General features: G+C 53.1%; 1 protein-coding gene across 4 annotated transcripts in view; it reads right to left on the bottom strand.

Annotated features, from left to right (window-relative positions):
- The window catches only part of LOC105490053 (family with sequence similarity 178 member B), a 123,382-nt gene that overhangs the window by 50,577 nt on the left and 58,845 nt on the right, over window positions 1-13,960 (bottom strand). For all 4 annotated transcript variants that reach the window (XM_011755298.3, XM_011755300.3, XM_011755299.3 and 1 more), the window contains one exon: window positions 4,344-4,458. In XM_011755298.3, coding sequence (XP_011753600.2) covers window positions 4,344-4,458 — 115 coding nt within the window. The remainder of the gene's footprint in view (window positions 1-4,343; window positions 4,459-13,960) is intronic.

The following is a 13,960-nucleotide window of genomic DNA, read 5'->3' as shown; positions in this document are numbered from 1 at the left end:
AGCTCAGAGGGGGAGGAGGAGATCTGTCTCTGAGGTACCAGGAAGTTGGTGCCAACAAACCAAACTTGGTGGGGGAGTGGAGACGAGGGCGGGGCTCAGTCCTTCTCCCAGATTTCAGCATTTATTAGGGCCACAACTGCATGGGTGAGGCTGGCATTTGCACATCTGGGCACAGGCTGTGCCAGTACGTGAAGGGGAGCTCTGGTTCGTATCAGCCTTGAGCGTGCAACACGTGCACCCATAGGCGGGTATGTTTTCAGGTTTGTCAGCATGGGCAGGCAGCGTCGACGACAAACATCTGCAGGACAGAGATGCTGCCAAGGGGAGAAGGAACGTTGAAAAGTGTGAGGTGGTGACACGTGTTCTCTGAGCTGGAGAGGGGAGTGTGGCTGTGGGGAGAGCCCTGTCCTCCTTGGAAAGAAATGTCAGCCTTCCCAAGTGAAGGTCTGGCTGGCCAGAGTTCCGGAACTCGGTGGGCCCACAGGCTTATGGGCAATATAATGGGGTCCTCTAATCCGTGCCCTTCGGAGGAATGATCTGACTGAACTGCTGGCATCTGCGGCCGCCGTTCTGAGATGCAGCATCGGACGATCCCCCATCAGCTGCCGGCAAGGGGCTGCCAGCAAGGGGTCACAGCCAGGGAATTCAACGGCGTATCTGTTATCCCTGCTCCCTTCTTGGGCTCAGCAGGTTAGAGTGAGTTGAGGGTCCCACCACTGGACTCTATGAGCAAAGCAGCTTCATCGGTCCCACGCCTGGCTCCAGGGTCTGTGGCCAGCAACCAGGAACTGGGTTTCTGTCTCAGAGACACTGTTCAATACTCATTAACCTCATGAGGGACACGTCATTGGCCTCTACCCAGGTCTCCGCATCTTCCCCCAAAAGTTGAAAACATAATGAAGTTACCATCTGTATAGCATTCCGACGTCCTCAGAGGGAAGACGGCAGGTAGTGTATGAGAACCACTGCCGCCTTAACCAAGAGCTGCCTCCTCAACCAGTTGCCCCCGCGCTTGATAGGACGTCCGGTCAACGTGTTAACTGTCGTGTATTTCCCTCTTTGGCCTCTGCACCAGGCTGCTCCTTTGAAAACCAAGTGGCTGGCAGGGTGCGGTGGCTCATGCCTGTAATCCCAGCACTCTGGGAGACCGAGGCAGGCAGATCACCTGAGGTCAGGAGTTCGAGACCAGCCTGGCTGACATGGTGAAACCCCATCTCTACTAAAAATAAAAAAAAAAAAAAAACAAAAATTAGCAGGCATGGTGGCATGCACCTGTAATCCCAGGTACTCAGGAGGCTGAGGCAGGAGAATTGCTTTAACCCAGACGCAGAGGTTGCAGTGAACTGAGATTGTACCACCGCACTCCAGCTTGGGCAACAAGAGTGAAACTCTGTCTCAAAGAAAAAGAAAAAGAAAAAGAAAAAGAAAAAGAAAACCAAATGGCCAAGGCTTCTGGCACCAGGAAGCAGCTCCAGGCTTTTGGTCTTCAGCGGCCAGGCCCGTGCATCGGAGCAGGCTCTAACTTCAGCTGGGCTCGGCAGCAGGAACAGCCTTGGAGGACCATGCACAGCTACCTAAGGACCTCTCTTGTGCTCCTGGGGGAGATGGGTGCACCTGGCAAGGCCCATTCTGTGTAGCAACGTGGGCACGAGCCCCTCTGAGGATGCTGACGAGCTCCCCCACCACCCTCTTCCCATTCATATCCACGCTCCATCCTTTCCCCGAGACGTCCTCCCATTTCCCCTCCCCAGTCTCATGACTGAGCAGAGCGCCACTGTTTCCAACAAGGTGGATGCCAGGGGATCTGCACGGCCTAGCTGTGGAAGGACCACATCTTTCTGAACGGAAATCCAGAAGCACTAGATAGGAGATGGTGATGGCCTTTAAGGAAATCCGAGATCAGGAAGACATGGTGGAAGACTTGTCTCAGAGCAACTACAGACACAGCCCAGTCACGGTGGGGCCACGCACAGATGTCTGAGTCCCTCATTTTGAGCCCTGGCCATTGTGAGGTGCTGTGGGTAGCCCAGGAGAAGCCCCAGAGGCATCTGTTCCCCTGGATGGAGGCATCCCTGGAAGTCAGCAGAAAAGAGGCGCCTGGGCGGAGCCAGCTCCCCCAAGACAGCCTCTGAGTTGGTGAGGAGCCAGGACAAGCAGGACCACAGGGAGAAGATGGCCTGCCGTGGGGTTTCTCTTGTGGCCCATGTATCCATGAAGGATGCCGTGCCCTTGGGGAGGAGATGCTGGAACCTCCTTGATGCTTCCTGAATACCCCAGAGGGGTCACCCTCCAATCCATGACACAAGCAGCAGTCCAGGAAACCTACCCAGGCATTTTCGCCATCCTCCTATCCTGAGGAAGACACAGGGCAGGAGCTCCAAGCATGAAAGCCTTTCCAGCCCTGAGGGGCTTGGCAGGTGGTCCCCAGCCTGCTCCCAGAGCCAGGGGCAGGGAATTCACCCCTGTGGCTGTCAGTCAGGTCCTTGAGGGCAGTTCTGAATCCTCTGATGGGAAATGGTGTCACCAGCCAGGCCAACGTTCTGGGGCCCAGAGGTAGATATTACGGTGTGTCTGGGACACGACATGAGGCCTTGGCAGCTCCCTGGGCCCTGATCTAGGACAACACAGCCCTGCTTTCCTCCCACACGAAGCTGAGCTGCGTCTGGGAAAGCTGAAGTCTGCGCAGTGGGGTTTGTGCTCCCGAGTACTTAAGAAGAGGTGTTTAAAGGGCCACAGTTCCCATCCCTCCTGCCCACTCCGCCTCTGGAGACAACAGACTTGTCCCGCAGCATGAAGGGCAGGCCGCAGTCAAACCCTGGGAGAACCGGGAGGCAGTGGGGGAAGCAGCTCTTTGCAGAGTGGAGCGAGAGCCGGTGGCTACGTCTCCAGTACCGCCTCCCACTCCCAGGAGGACACAGGGACACTCATCACAGCAGTCACAAGTGGCTCTTCTGGACTCCACGGCCCCTGCCTGCCTCAGACGTTCATTTGTTTTTCTGAGTGTAATTCTCTCCCCCGCTCATCCAAGACGGTGTGCGACTGCAGCTCTGTGCCAGGAGGAGGCAAGCGGCTCATTACACCAGACATGGAGCTGCGAGCTCCGGGAGGGAAAGGGGCAGGAGCGCGGCAGGCTGGCACATGTGTGGGGTATTTATAGCAGAGCCGAGTGCGGGTTGGCTTGGCAGACAATTGCTAAACACAGTCGTGGAACAGGTTCTTAGGAGAGCTCCCACTTTCCATGCAGAGGAACATCTGCCCGCTGAGGCGAGGGAAGGGGGGCCTGGCACCTCCTGGGGCTGAGAGATTGTCAGTGGGAAGCACGGGGTGGGGGGCGGGGAGCATCCTATATGACAGCCCCTCCAGGCTTCAAAACACTCTGTTCCATCTCAAATCACCTTCTCCAAGGGTTCCAGAGAGTCTGGATGTGCTAAAATGTGCAGAACAAGATGATGATGTATAACACTTTTACGACCTTAAGCTAAGTCACCATCCGCCTACCAGAGCTACTTATGCATCACGTGGCGCTCCTCCCCGCAGGCAGGGACCAGGCAAAGGCAAATGACCATGACTGTCCACCAGCAAGCCAGCCCGGGGCTCAATGGGGGCACTCACAACACAAAACTGAGGGCTGTGGGAATGGAAAAGCATGCCCCGCTGTTCCCAAGCGGATACCAGGTAGGGGCCAAACAAGTGGCTTGAAGAGACTCAAGGGACTGGGATGTGTCTGCAAGGATATTAACCAGGCTTTGAAGTCTGGGTTTCACCAGAGAGGAGCAGGCAGCAGAGGCAGAGTCAGAAAGTGCCAAAAACAGGCTCGTCCATCCTGGGGGCTTCCCATCTCCCCGAGGCTGGGAGCAAGGAAATTCCTTCTTGGTGTGATACTCAGATCCACAGGTGGGGGTGTGTGGTTGTTCTGCAATTCCCTACACATGGGAAAGAGCCTGAGTCCAGCACCTTCCAAACAAACAAGACAACAGGTGGCTGGGTGTGGGGTGGCTCATACCTGTAACCTTAGCACTTTGGGAGGCCGAAGCAGAAGGATCCCTTGAGCCTAGGAGTTCAAGACCAGCCTGGACAACATATGGAGACCCCCCAACCTCTACACAAAATTAAAAAATTAGCCAGGCATGGTGGTGCGTGCCTGTAGTGGCAGCTACTCAGGAGGCTGAGGTGGGAGGATCACTTGAGCCTGGGAGGTGGAGGCTGCAGTGAGCTATGATTGTACCACTGTATTCCAGTCTGGGTGAGAGAGACACTGTATTCCAGTCTGGGTGAGAGAGAGAGAGACGCTGTCTCTTAAAAAGAATGAAAGAAAAAGGCAGTGAGGAAGGAGAAGTACTCACCTGCCACCGTGCCAAAAGGGCCCCAGAGGGTACAGGGCGGGACTGTGGGCACCCAGGCTGTGGAATGCCTCCCTGACCTCTTGCAGTGAGGGGCACCACAGGTGCATGTCTTCACCTGTCAGGCCAAAGGGGACAGAGAGTTAGAGCGGGGAACAGAGGGCAGGGCGCACCGCTCCCACGAAAAGGGCTGGCCGTGACCCCTGGCCCAGGGTAACCAGTGTTTGCCTTCTCTGACACCACAGGTATTATCTGGAGAAATGAAGCAACTGGTGGTTTCCAAGCGCTTCCAGAGCTTTGTGAATGTCAATGTTTTCCTGAATGTTCTCTTACCTGGTCTTCAAGGTATGGCTGCACTTGGGACAACTGCTCCCTGACCATCTGGCCATCCACATCAGGCAGTGGTCAGGGTGCTCGGCTGCCCACAGCCAAGTGGCACGAAGAGTCCTGTGCCACAGGCCCCGAGCTACAAGGCTCACTGGACACCAGGTTCACATCCTTAGACTCTGCGGCAAAGCACTGAGGCCGGCGCTCAGCCCACTGTGGCCTCTGCAGCACTCTTGCTGCTGCAACATTTAGGTGTTCCCCGTCTGCCATCCCTGCTGGGAGCACACCTCACCTGCCTCCCACAGCCTGGGGTATGTCTCCCCAGCAAGTGTGCGCTGTGGGGACCAGCTTCCCCTGACTGATTTAACCAAACATCCATGATAAAGTCTGATGACATCAGACAGGTGCAGTGGCTCACACCTGTAATCCTAGCACTTTGGGAGGCCGAGGCAGGCAGATCGCCTGAACTCAGGAGTTCGAGACTAGCCTGGGCAACATAGTGAAACCCTGTCTCTACTAAAATACAAGAGAAATTAGCTGGGCATGACGGCATGCGCCTGTAGTCCCAGGTATTCAGGAGGCTGAGGCAGGATAATTGCTTGAACTCGGAGGCAGAGGTTGTAATGAGCTGAGATCGGGCCACTGCACTCCAGCACGCCAGCCTGGGCGACAGAGTGAGACTCCGTCTCTCCAAAAACAAACAAAAAAAAATCTGACCACATCAACAAACAGGAGGAACCTTACATACTCAGGAGATTTTTTTCTGTCAGACTACTTAAGGACATTCTTACAAGCAGGAGAGTAGAAACATAAAAAAGAATGTGTCCAGGCATCTTCTCTAAGGATGGCTGCCCAAGACCTCCCACCCCACGTGTTCTCTGCACCGTGAGCTCCCACACCCCATCCAGGAGCAGAGCCTACGTTTCCACACTGCTCTCATTCCTCAACATTATCCAACTTAGCAGTTGACTTGCTTCTCCTTCTGTCTCTCCCCAGTACAACAGGAGTCCCGCAAGGGCAGGGGCCACATCTGTGTTGGTCATCTCTACAGGCCCCATGCCTAAAACCGTGGCCAGTGCGTGGAAGAATTAGAATGAACGAACGGAGAGAATCCAAACCAAATCTGACCAAGTAGTACACAGCTAAGAGGGTGTTTACGTGCCTCCAAAGCTCATATGTTGAAATTTAATCCCAAGTGTGATAGCATCAAGAGGTGGGGCCTCTGGGAGGAAAATTAGGTCATGAGAATGGAGCTCTCACAAATGGGGTCAGTGCCCTGGTAAAGAAAGGAGGTCTGAGGGAGCTGGTTGCCCCTTTTACCCCTCTGCCACGTGAGGAATTGGCCAGAAGACCTCATCTCCGGGGCAGAGAGCAGCTCTCACCAGACGCCAAATTTGCTAGTGCCTTGATCTTGGACTTCCCGGCCTCCAGAACTGTAAGCAATCAATTTCCCAGTTTATCAATTACCCAGTCTAAGGTGCTTTGTCATGGCAGCTCAAATGGACCAAGACAGGGAGACTGACAAGTCCTAAGATGGGCTGGCACTATCCAGGAGGCAGATGTTAAATTTGACAGCGGGTAGGGCATCAGAATCAAGAACCTGGAAGCTGGGTGAGGGACACATCAGAAGCACATACTTGAGCCTTCACCATTCAGGAGGGTGAGCGCCCCACCCTGAGGACCCTCTTCAGCAAACTCCACTGTGTTCAGGAACTAGCCAGGTGTGGAAGGTAAAGAGGCAAGCTAGAGGAGACCTGGACCTCAAGGAGCTCACGGTCTAGGAGGCACAGGAGCCAGATCAAGAAATACACGTCAATGTCTTTATGCAAAAATCGAAGCAGGTAAAAGGTACAGAGCCTTCTCCGAGGGGCGGGTGTTACCTGGGGGTGGTGAGGGGACAAGACAAGGAACATGAAATGTGGAAGGTGGAATGGGAACGTCTCTTTTCTGACAGAGACAGAAAAGACGGAGGCAGGGCAGCAGAAAGCAGCATGGCATGTCCAGACGGAGGCAGAGCAGGCACAGAGCAGGGACGGCTGCAGCGGGTGGGGACTGCTGCAAGGACCACTGCAAGAACCAGTTTCCTAAGCTCCCCGGAAAGTGCTGGCAGCAGTCCTGCCCAGCTGCAGTGCTGGCAGACGGCAGGATGGCGGACAGAGGGTCTCTGAAACCTGCCCAAGGACATTTCTTCGGCAGGCATCGAGTGTCTCTCTTTGGAAATGTATATGGGTCGAGACTTAGCAAACAAGTAATTAGACTCTTGGAGGAGGAAAAACTTTGTTTTTTTTTCCTCTCTTGGGCAACTTAACAAGTAAAGAGTGGTAATGATACCCCTTACTCGCCTCACAAACGAGCTGGGAAGAATGAAGTCTGCAAAACACAATGAGACTCCGCTGGAAAGAGAGAACTGTTCACCAGGGCCTTCGGGGGACTGTGCACGTATGTGCATGCACCTGTGGGCGGGCAGATGAACTTTCCAGGGAGGGAAAGACAATCAACCTAGGGCGAGGCCCCAGGAGGCCCAGGTGGGCTGGAACCTCCTGCCAGCAGCCTCAGACCCAAAGGGGGTAGTGCCTGCCTCCCCTCGAGATCCCCGTCGCAGCCCACACAGGGGCATCTTCTGCTGTGAAACCCCCCGACTCACAGGCAGCAGTGCCCACTCTGCCAGCCTCCACCCGGACACCATCCCGTCCCCCCTTCTCCCACCCAGCAACCGCTCCACGGAACAGCACAAGCCAGGCCAAGGTGTCAGGAGCAGGGTCAGAGGAGGGGCCTGGGAGGCCTCGGGACAATTCAGTCTCCATCAGCAGCCCTGGAGGCTGGTGACTTGAGGACAAGAAAATACCACTCCAGAGCCCATAATTAACACTGCCTAGAAGTGGGCCATGCCCTCAGCTTTTCCTGAGCTCTGTTTGTCCCCATGAGGGCTTTCTGGGGAGCTGACACAGAGGAAACTCAGACGCCAGGCTGCCAGGCTCCAGCTCCCCAACTCAGTTCCTCCAGGCACAGAACAGTCGTTTTAGGTGATGCCCAGGGGAGCACCGGAGCACTGTGTCTTTTAAAATGCCAGCATGGGCTGGGCATGGTGGCTCATGCCTGTAATCCCAGCACTTTGGGAGGCCGAGGTGGGTGGATCACCTGAGGTCAGGAGTTAGAGACTAGCCTGGTCAGCATGGTGAAACCCTGTCTCTACTAAAAGTACAAAAAAAAAAAAAAAATTAGCCGGACGTGGTGGTGGGCACCTGTAATCCCAGTTACTTAGGAGGCTGAGGCAGGAGAATTGCTTCAACCCAAGAGGCAAAGGTTGCAGTGAACTGAGATTGCGTCACTGCACCCCAGCCTGAGCAACAGAGTGAGATTCCGTCTCAAAAAAAAAAAAAAAAAAAAAAGCCAGTGTGAACAGCCCAAAGCCTCTGGGCTCTGTGTGGAGGCTGTGCTTCTGCAGCTGTCCCTTTAGGTTACTCTTCCAGGATGGAACTGACGCTTGGGGATGTGGGGGGAGACAGAGGAAGAAAATCGTCAGGCCTAAAATAAAAGTGACTTTTCCATCTGTGTCGTGGAAGAAGCTGTTAATTCACTACCGTTTTCCTGGCACCCCTTACATGGAATTGGAAATCCATGCACATCCCAAGAACCTCTTCGGCCACTGGAAGTGCCAGCCTCGGCTCCAAGACCAGGCTCCTGCCCCACTTCTGGGCCTCCCTCGTGCCCCCCTATTCTCATCCTGGGCCTTAGGGCTTTGGCAGCAGGAGATGGAGTCTGCAGGCTCTGTTCTTATTCTTCCCAACCCCCAAATCAAACAGCGAATGAGCTTTGGTGGGTGGCTGCACTGGGAGGGCCAAGCAGCACCATCTGCCTGAGTTCTCGTTCTCTGAACCCGAGATACCACAGGAGGCGGGGAGGTCCCCATCAGCCTTAATGGCAAGGGGCCAGGAGGCTGGCTCCTAAAGGAAAGTAAGCTACCCACCCCACTGAGTCCGATCCTAGCTGGAGTACAGGCCTCACAATGTTTACGGGAGGCTTAAAATCCAATTGTTTCGTATCCTCCCCGATCTAATCACTTATCTTCCTGCAGCACTTTTGTACTTAAATTTAAACTTGTTTCAATATTGCCAGCTTTAGTCAATTAGCTTTAGCTTTAGTCATTTCAACTGTGCATTCACTCAGCAAATGGCAAGCAAACACCAGGTGCCATTCTAAATGCTGGGGACCCAGCGGTGAACAGAACAAAGCAGCCCTGCTCTCAGGGTGCTGGCGTTGGGTGGGGGACATGCAACACACACACGAAAGATACATACACACAATGATGCTAGTTGGCATCCGTAGCTTGGAGGAAGGGTGGTCGGGACGCTGGAGCACCGAGGTGCTTGGGGAGGCTGGTAGAGACCTGAGGCCAGGGAGCACTGCTGTCTTCTAGGTTGAGCAAGGAGCCCAGGGTGCTGGAGTGGGTGCAAGGCCCAGGGGCTAGGAGTGAGTATGGAAAGGCAGGTGGGGGGGAGAGAGAGAGGCAGATCAGCCGTCCTGGAAGACTGGGGCAAGGACCAGGGATGAAGAGAAGCCACAGGACTTGAAAACAGGGAGTGTCATAATCAAAGGGAGCCAGGTCCTCAACAACAACAAAAACACAACAAAATCCTGTATCCCCAAACTATGGCATGTCCATTTCTGATTTTAAAAACATGCACATTTTGTTGCTCCTGATGACAGTGTGAGAGCAGGATGCAAGCAGACCGGCGTTCTCTCAAAGACTGACGCTGCCCCTCCCTGTGAAAACCGTGTGTCTAGGGGGACTGAGAAATGCTGACCACTTGCTGTTCCTGGTCTCTCTTTCACCGGCTCTTTTCCAGAGCTGTACCCACTTTCTTTTGGAACCTTCTTTTTGTTTCTTCTCTACTCTGCAGCCAGCTCCGAGGGTGCCTTCATTTTTCTGTTTCTCCCCACTCACCCTGAGCCCAAGGCCTTTTCTGTGGTGCCGTGAACAACCTCCCTACCTTGCCGTAACCAACTCTGCGCCCGCCAACACCATCTCTATAGGCCCTGGCCTGCTTATTCATAGGAATGTGTACAGGGTGGGTGATGCCATCCCCAGGGCACCTCTCCGTTCCCCTGCCCTTCCGTAACTCACACCACTGCCTGGTGTCACCTAATACCAGCAAGCACTCGAGGCCCCCGGTGTCTGGGACAGAGCGACATTGTGCCAAACCACAGAACCACTCATATCTGCTAGAATTAGGTTTGGCTACAAACAATAAAAAGGACCAAAATCAAAAAACAAAAACAAAAACGAAAGAAAAAAACCCACCCGGCCTTCAAAAAGTTAGAATTTTATTCTTTGACAAAAAAGAAGTCTGCAGGTAGGCAGGTCACAGCCGGTGCAGACACCCCACTATACCCACAGGATCTCAGGAGCCCGTCTTTCCGCTGTGCTGTTCTTAGCATGTGTCTCTCATGCTCAAGGTCACAGCACGGTCCAGCACGGCTGGTCGAGGCCCAGCTGTTACGCCTCAGCTCCAGGCAATAGCCTTCTCACCTGGCCACCTAAGCATGCATTCTTGGTTGTTTTTAAGGATACAGGGCTCCCTCAGTATGACTCAGGAAGGTAGTAGTAGCAAACCACCCTCCCAAGTTTGGAAAGCAAAAGGTTCAGACTGATTTAGACTTAACCTAAGAGTTTTCCAGTGATGTCCATGAATGAATGATCTACCAGATTCTCTCCCACTTTGGATTTTTGGGTTTTGTTTTTATTTTTGTTTGGAGACGGAGTCTTGCTCTGTCACCCAGGTTGGAGTGCAGTGGCTTGATCTCGGCTCACTGCAACCTCTGCCTCCCGGGTTCAAGCAATTCTCCTGCCTCAGCCTCCCAAGTAGCTGGGATTACAGGCGCACATCACCACACTGGCTAATTTTTTGGTATTTTTAGTAGAGACGGGGTTTCACCATGTTGGCCAGGCTGGTCTCGAACTCTTGACCTCAGGTGATCCGCCCGCCTCGGCCTCCCAAAGTGCTGGGATTACAGGTGGGTGCCACTGTGCCCCGCCAGCCCCAGTTTGGATTTTTGAACTGGAGGGTTTTGGAATATCCCTGCTCTCTGGAATAATATGAAACAGAGAAATCAAATGCTAGCAGGGAAGTGGAGCAACAGGAACTTTCTTTTTTTCCCTGAGACGGAATCTTGCTCTGTCTCCCAGGCTGGAGTGCAATGGCGCGATCTTGGCTCACTGCAAGCTCCGCCTCCCAGAGCCACAGGAACTTTCACTCATTGCTGGTGAGAATGTAAAATGGAAGTTTTGGAAAATAGTCTGCTTGCTTCTTACAAAGCTAAACAGACTCAGCCGGATGCAGTGGCTCACGCCTGTAATCCCAGCACTTTGGAGGCCGAGGTGGGTGGATCATGAGGTCAGGAGATAGAGACCATCCTGGCTAACACGGTGAAACCTCGCCTCTACTAAAAATACAAAAAAATTAGCCGGGCGAGGTGGCGGGCGCCTGTAGTCCCAGCTACTCAGGAGGCTGAGGCAGGAGAATGGCGTGAACCTGGGAGGCGGAGCTTGCAGTGAGCCGAGATGGTGCCACTGCACTCCAGCCTGGGCGACAGTGAGACTCCATCTCAAAAAAAAAAAGGCTAAACAGACTCTTACCATACGACCCAGCAATTGTGCTCCTTGGTATTTCCTCAAATAAACTGTAAATTTACGCCCACACAAAAAGCTGTAGTCATGTTTATAGCAGCTTTATCCAAAATTCTCAGAAATTGGAGGCAAACAACACGACCTTCAAGAGATGAACAAATAAACTATGGTGCAACTACGTAATGGAATATTATTCAGCAATAAAAAAGGAAGGACCTATCGAGCCACGAAAAGGCATAGAAAAACCTGAAATGCTTATTGCTGAGTGAAAGCAGCCAATGTGAAAAGACAACATACTGTGTGATTCCAACTACAGGATATCTGAAAAAGGCAAACCTATAGAGACAGTGACAATAGCAGTGCTTGCCAGGAACTTGGGTGGGGCGGGGGGGTGGGGGGTGAAGCAGAGGGGGAAGGAGGATAGGATGAACAGGTAGAACTCAGGACATTTTTAGGGCAATGAAGCTATTCCGTATGACACACTAAGGATGAACACATCTATACTATACTTCTTTTTTTTTGAGACGGGGTCTCACTCTGTCTCCCAGGCTGGAGTGTAGTGGCATAATCTCGGTTCTCTACAACCTCTGCCTCTCCAATTCAAGCAATTCTCCTGCCTCAGCCTCCCAAGTAGCTGGGACTACAGGCGTGCACCACCACGCCCAGCTAATTTTTGTACTTTTTTAGTAGACGGGGGTTTCGCCATGTTGTCCAGGCTGGTCTTGAACTCCTGACCTCAGGCGATCTGCCTGCCTCGGCCTCGCAAAGTGCCAAGATTACAGGTGTGAGCCACCACACCTGGTCATTTGTTAAAATCCATAGAACTGCACAACACAACACTAACTTAGGCTATGGACTTCAGTTAATAATGTACTGATATTGTAACACATATACACACTAACATATGATATGTAAATAACAGAGGAAACTGGTGGGTGGCTGGTTGTGCAGAGTGAGTATACAGAAACTCTACTTTCTGATCAAGTTTTTTGTAAGCCCAAAACTGTTCTAAAAATAACGGCTATTAAAAAAAATACAACAACAACAACAACAACAAAAGTATTCTTTTTTTTTGAGACAGAGTCTTGTTTTGTCGCCCAGGCTGGCGTGCAGTGGTGTGATCTCAGCTCACTGCAACCTCTGCCTCCCGGGTTCAAGCAATTCTCCTGCCTCAACCTCCCGAGTAGCTGGGATGACCAGCGCCCGCCACCCCACCTGGCTAATTTTTTGTATTTTTAGTAGAGACGGGGTTTCCCCATGTTGGCCAGGCTGGTCTCGAACTCCTGACTTCAGGTGATCCACCCACCTCAGCCTCCCAAAGTGCTGGGATTACAGGTGTGAGCCACCACGCCCGGCCAACAAAAGTATTCTTTAAAAAAAATAACAACAGAAGGAGACAAGTCTCCACATACAGCGTCTCGGGCAGCACAGCAGACCCAGCACTGGAAGGGATGATGGTGGTTGCTCTCATCTCAATCAAGGACCCAGCTGAGAGCCTAACACAGTGGTTCTCAGACTTGTCTGCATATTTGGTTTTTTTTGAGACAGAGTCTTGCTCTGTTGCCCAGGCTCGAATGCAAAGGCACAATCACAGCTCACTGCAGCCTCAACCTCCTGGGCTCAAGTCATTCTCCTGCCTCAGCCTCCAGAGTAGCTGGGACTACAGGCACACACCACCATGCCCAGATTTTTTTTTTTTTTTTTTAGTAGAGACGAGATTTCACTATGTTTCCCAGACGGGCCTGGAGCTCTGAACTCAAGCAATCTTCCCGCCTTGTGCTGGAAGCCTTGTGCTCCCCGAGTGCTCGGATTACAGGTGTGAGCCACCACACCCGGCCTGTTTGCACATGTTGGAATCACTTAGGGAGTGTCAGAAATTACTGCCACCTGTGCCCTACCCCCAGAAATTGTGGTTTAATTAGTCTGGGGTGTGGACTAGGCTTTGAAATTTTAAAAAATTTCTAAGTGATTCTAATACACAGCCGAGTTTGGGCTCCACGGAGCTAGGGAAAGCTGTGGCCGGTTCCCGAGCAGTACCCAGGGCCACCCTCCCATGCACTGGTGGGCGATGAGGGTGGTGGGGGTGGGCAGGAATCCTCAGATGCCAGCCCTGGCTCCCCTCTCGCCACACCTGAGGCCAGCTGCCCGTTGCCCACCAGGCCAGGGGCTCTCAGTTCTGGATGCCCACTGGAATCAGCATGGGAGGCTTCAAAATGCTCATGCCCAGGCTGTGCCTCAGAATGATCTCAGAGGGCAGGACACAGGCATCATACTTTTTAATGCTCAGCCATAGCTGAAAATTGCCAGGGCCGGAGGCTGAGTACTGGGGGAGCTGCAGACATCCTCCGATCAGCGTTTAAAAGTCAAACATTAAGAAGCGTTGGCTGGCCGGGCACGGTGGCTCAAGCCTGTGATCCTAGCACTGTGGGAGGCTGAGACGGGCGGATCACGAGGTCAGATCGAGACCATCCTGGCTAACATGGTGAAACCCCGTCTCTACTAAAAAAAAAAAAAATACAAAACACTAGCCGGATGAGGTGGCGGGCGCCTGTAGTCCCAGCTACTCGGGAGGCTGAGGCAGTAGAATGGCGTAAACCCGGGAGGCGGAGCTTGCAGTGAGGTGAGATCCGGCCACTGCACTCCAGCCCGGGCGACAGAGGGAGAC

The sequence above is a fragment of the Macaca nemestrina genome, chromosome 13 (assembly GCF_043159975.1).
Source record: "Macaca nemestrina isolate mMacNem1 chromosome 13, mMacNem.hap1, whole genome shotgun sequence".
In the NCBI taxonomy this organism is placed as follows: domain Eukaryota; kingdom Metazoa; phylum Chordata; class Mammalia; order Primates; family Cercopithecidae; genus Macaca; species Macaca nemestrina.
This window is presented reverse-complemented; position numbering and strand designations above follow the sequence as displayed.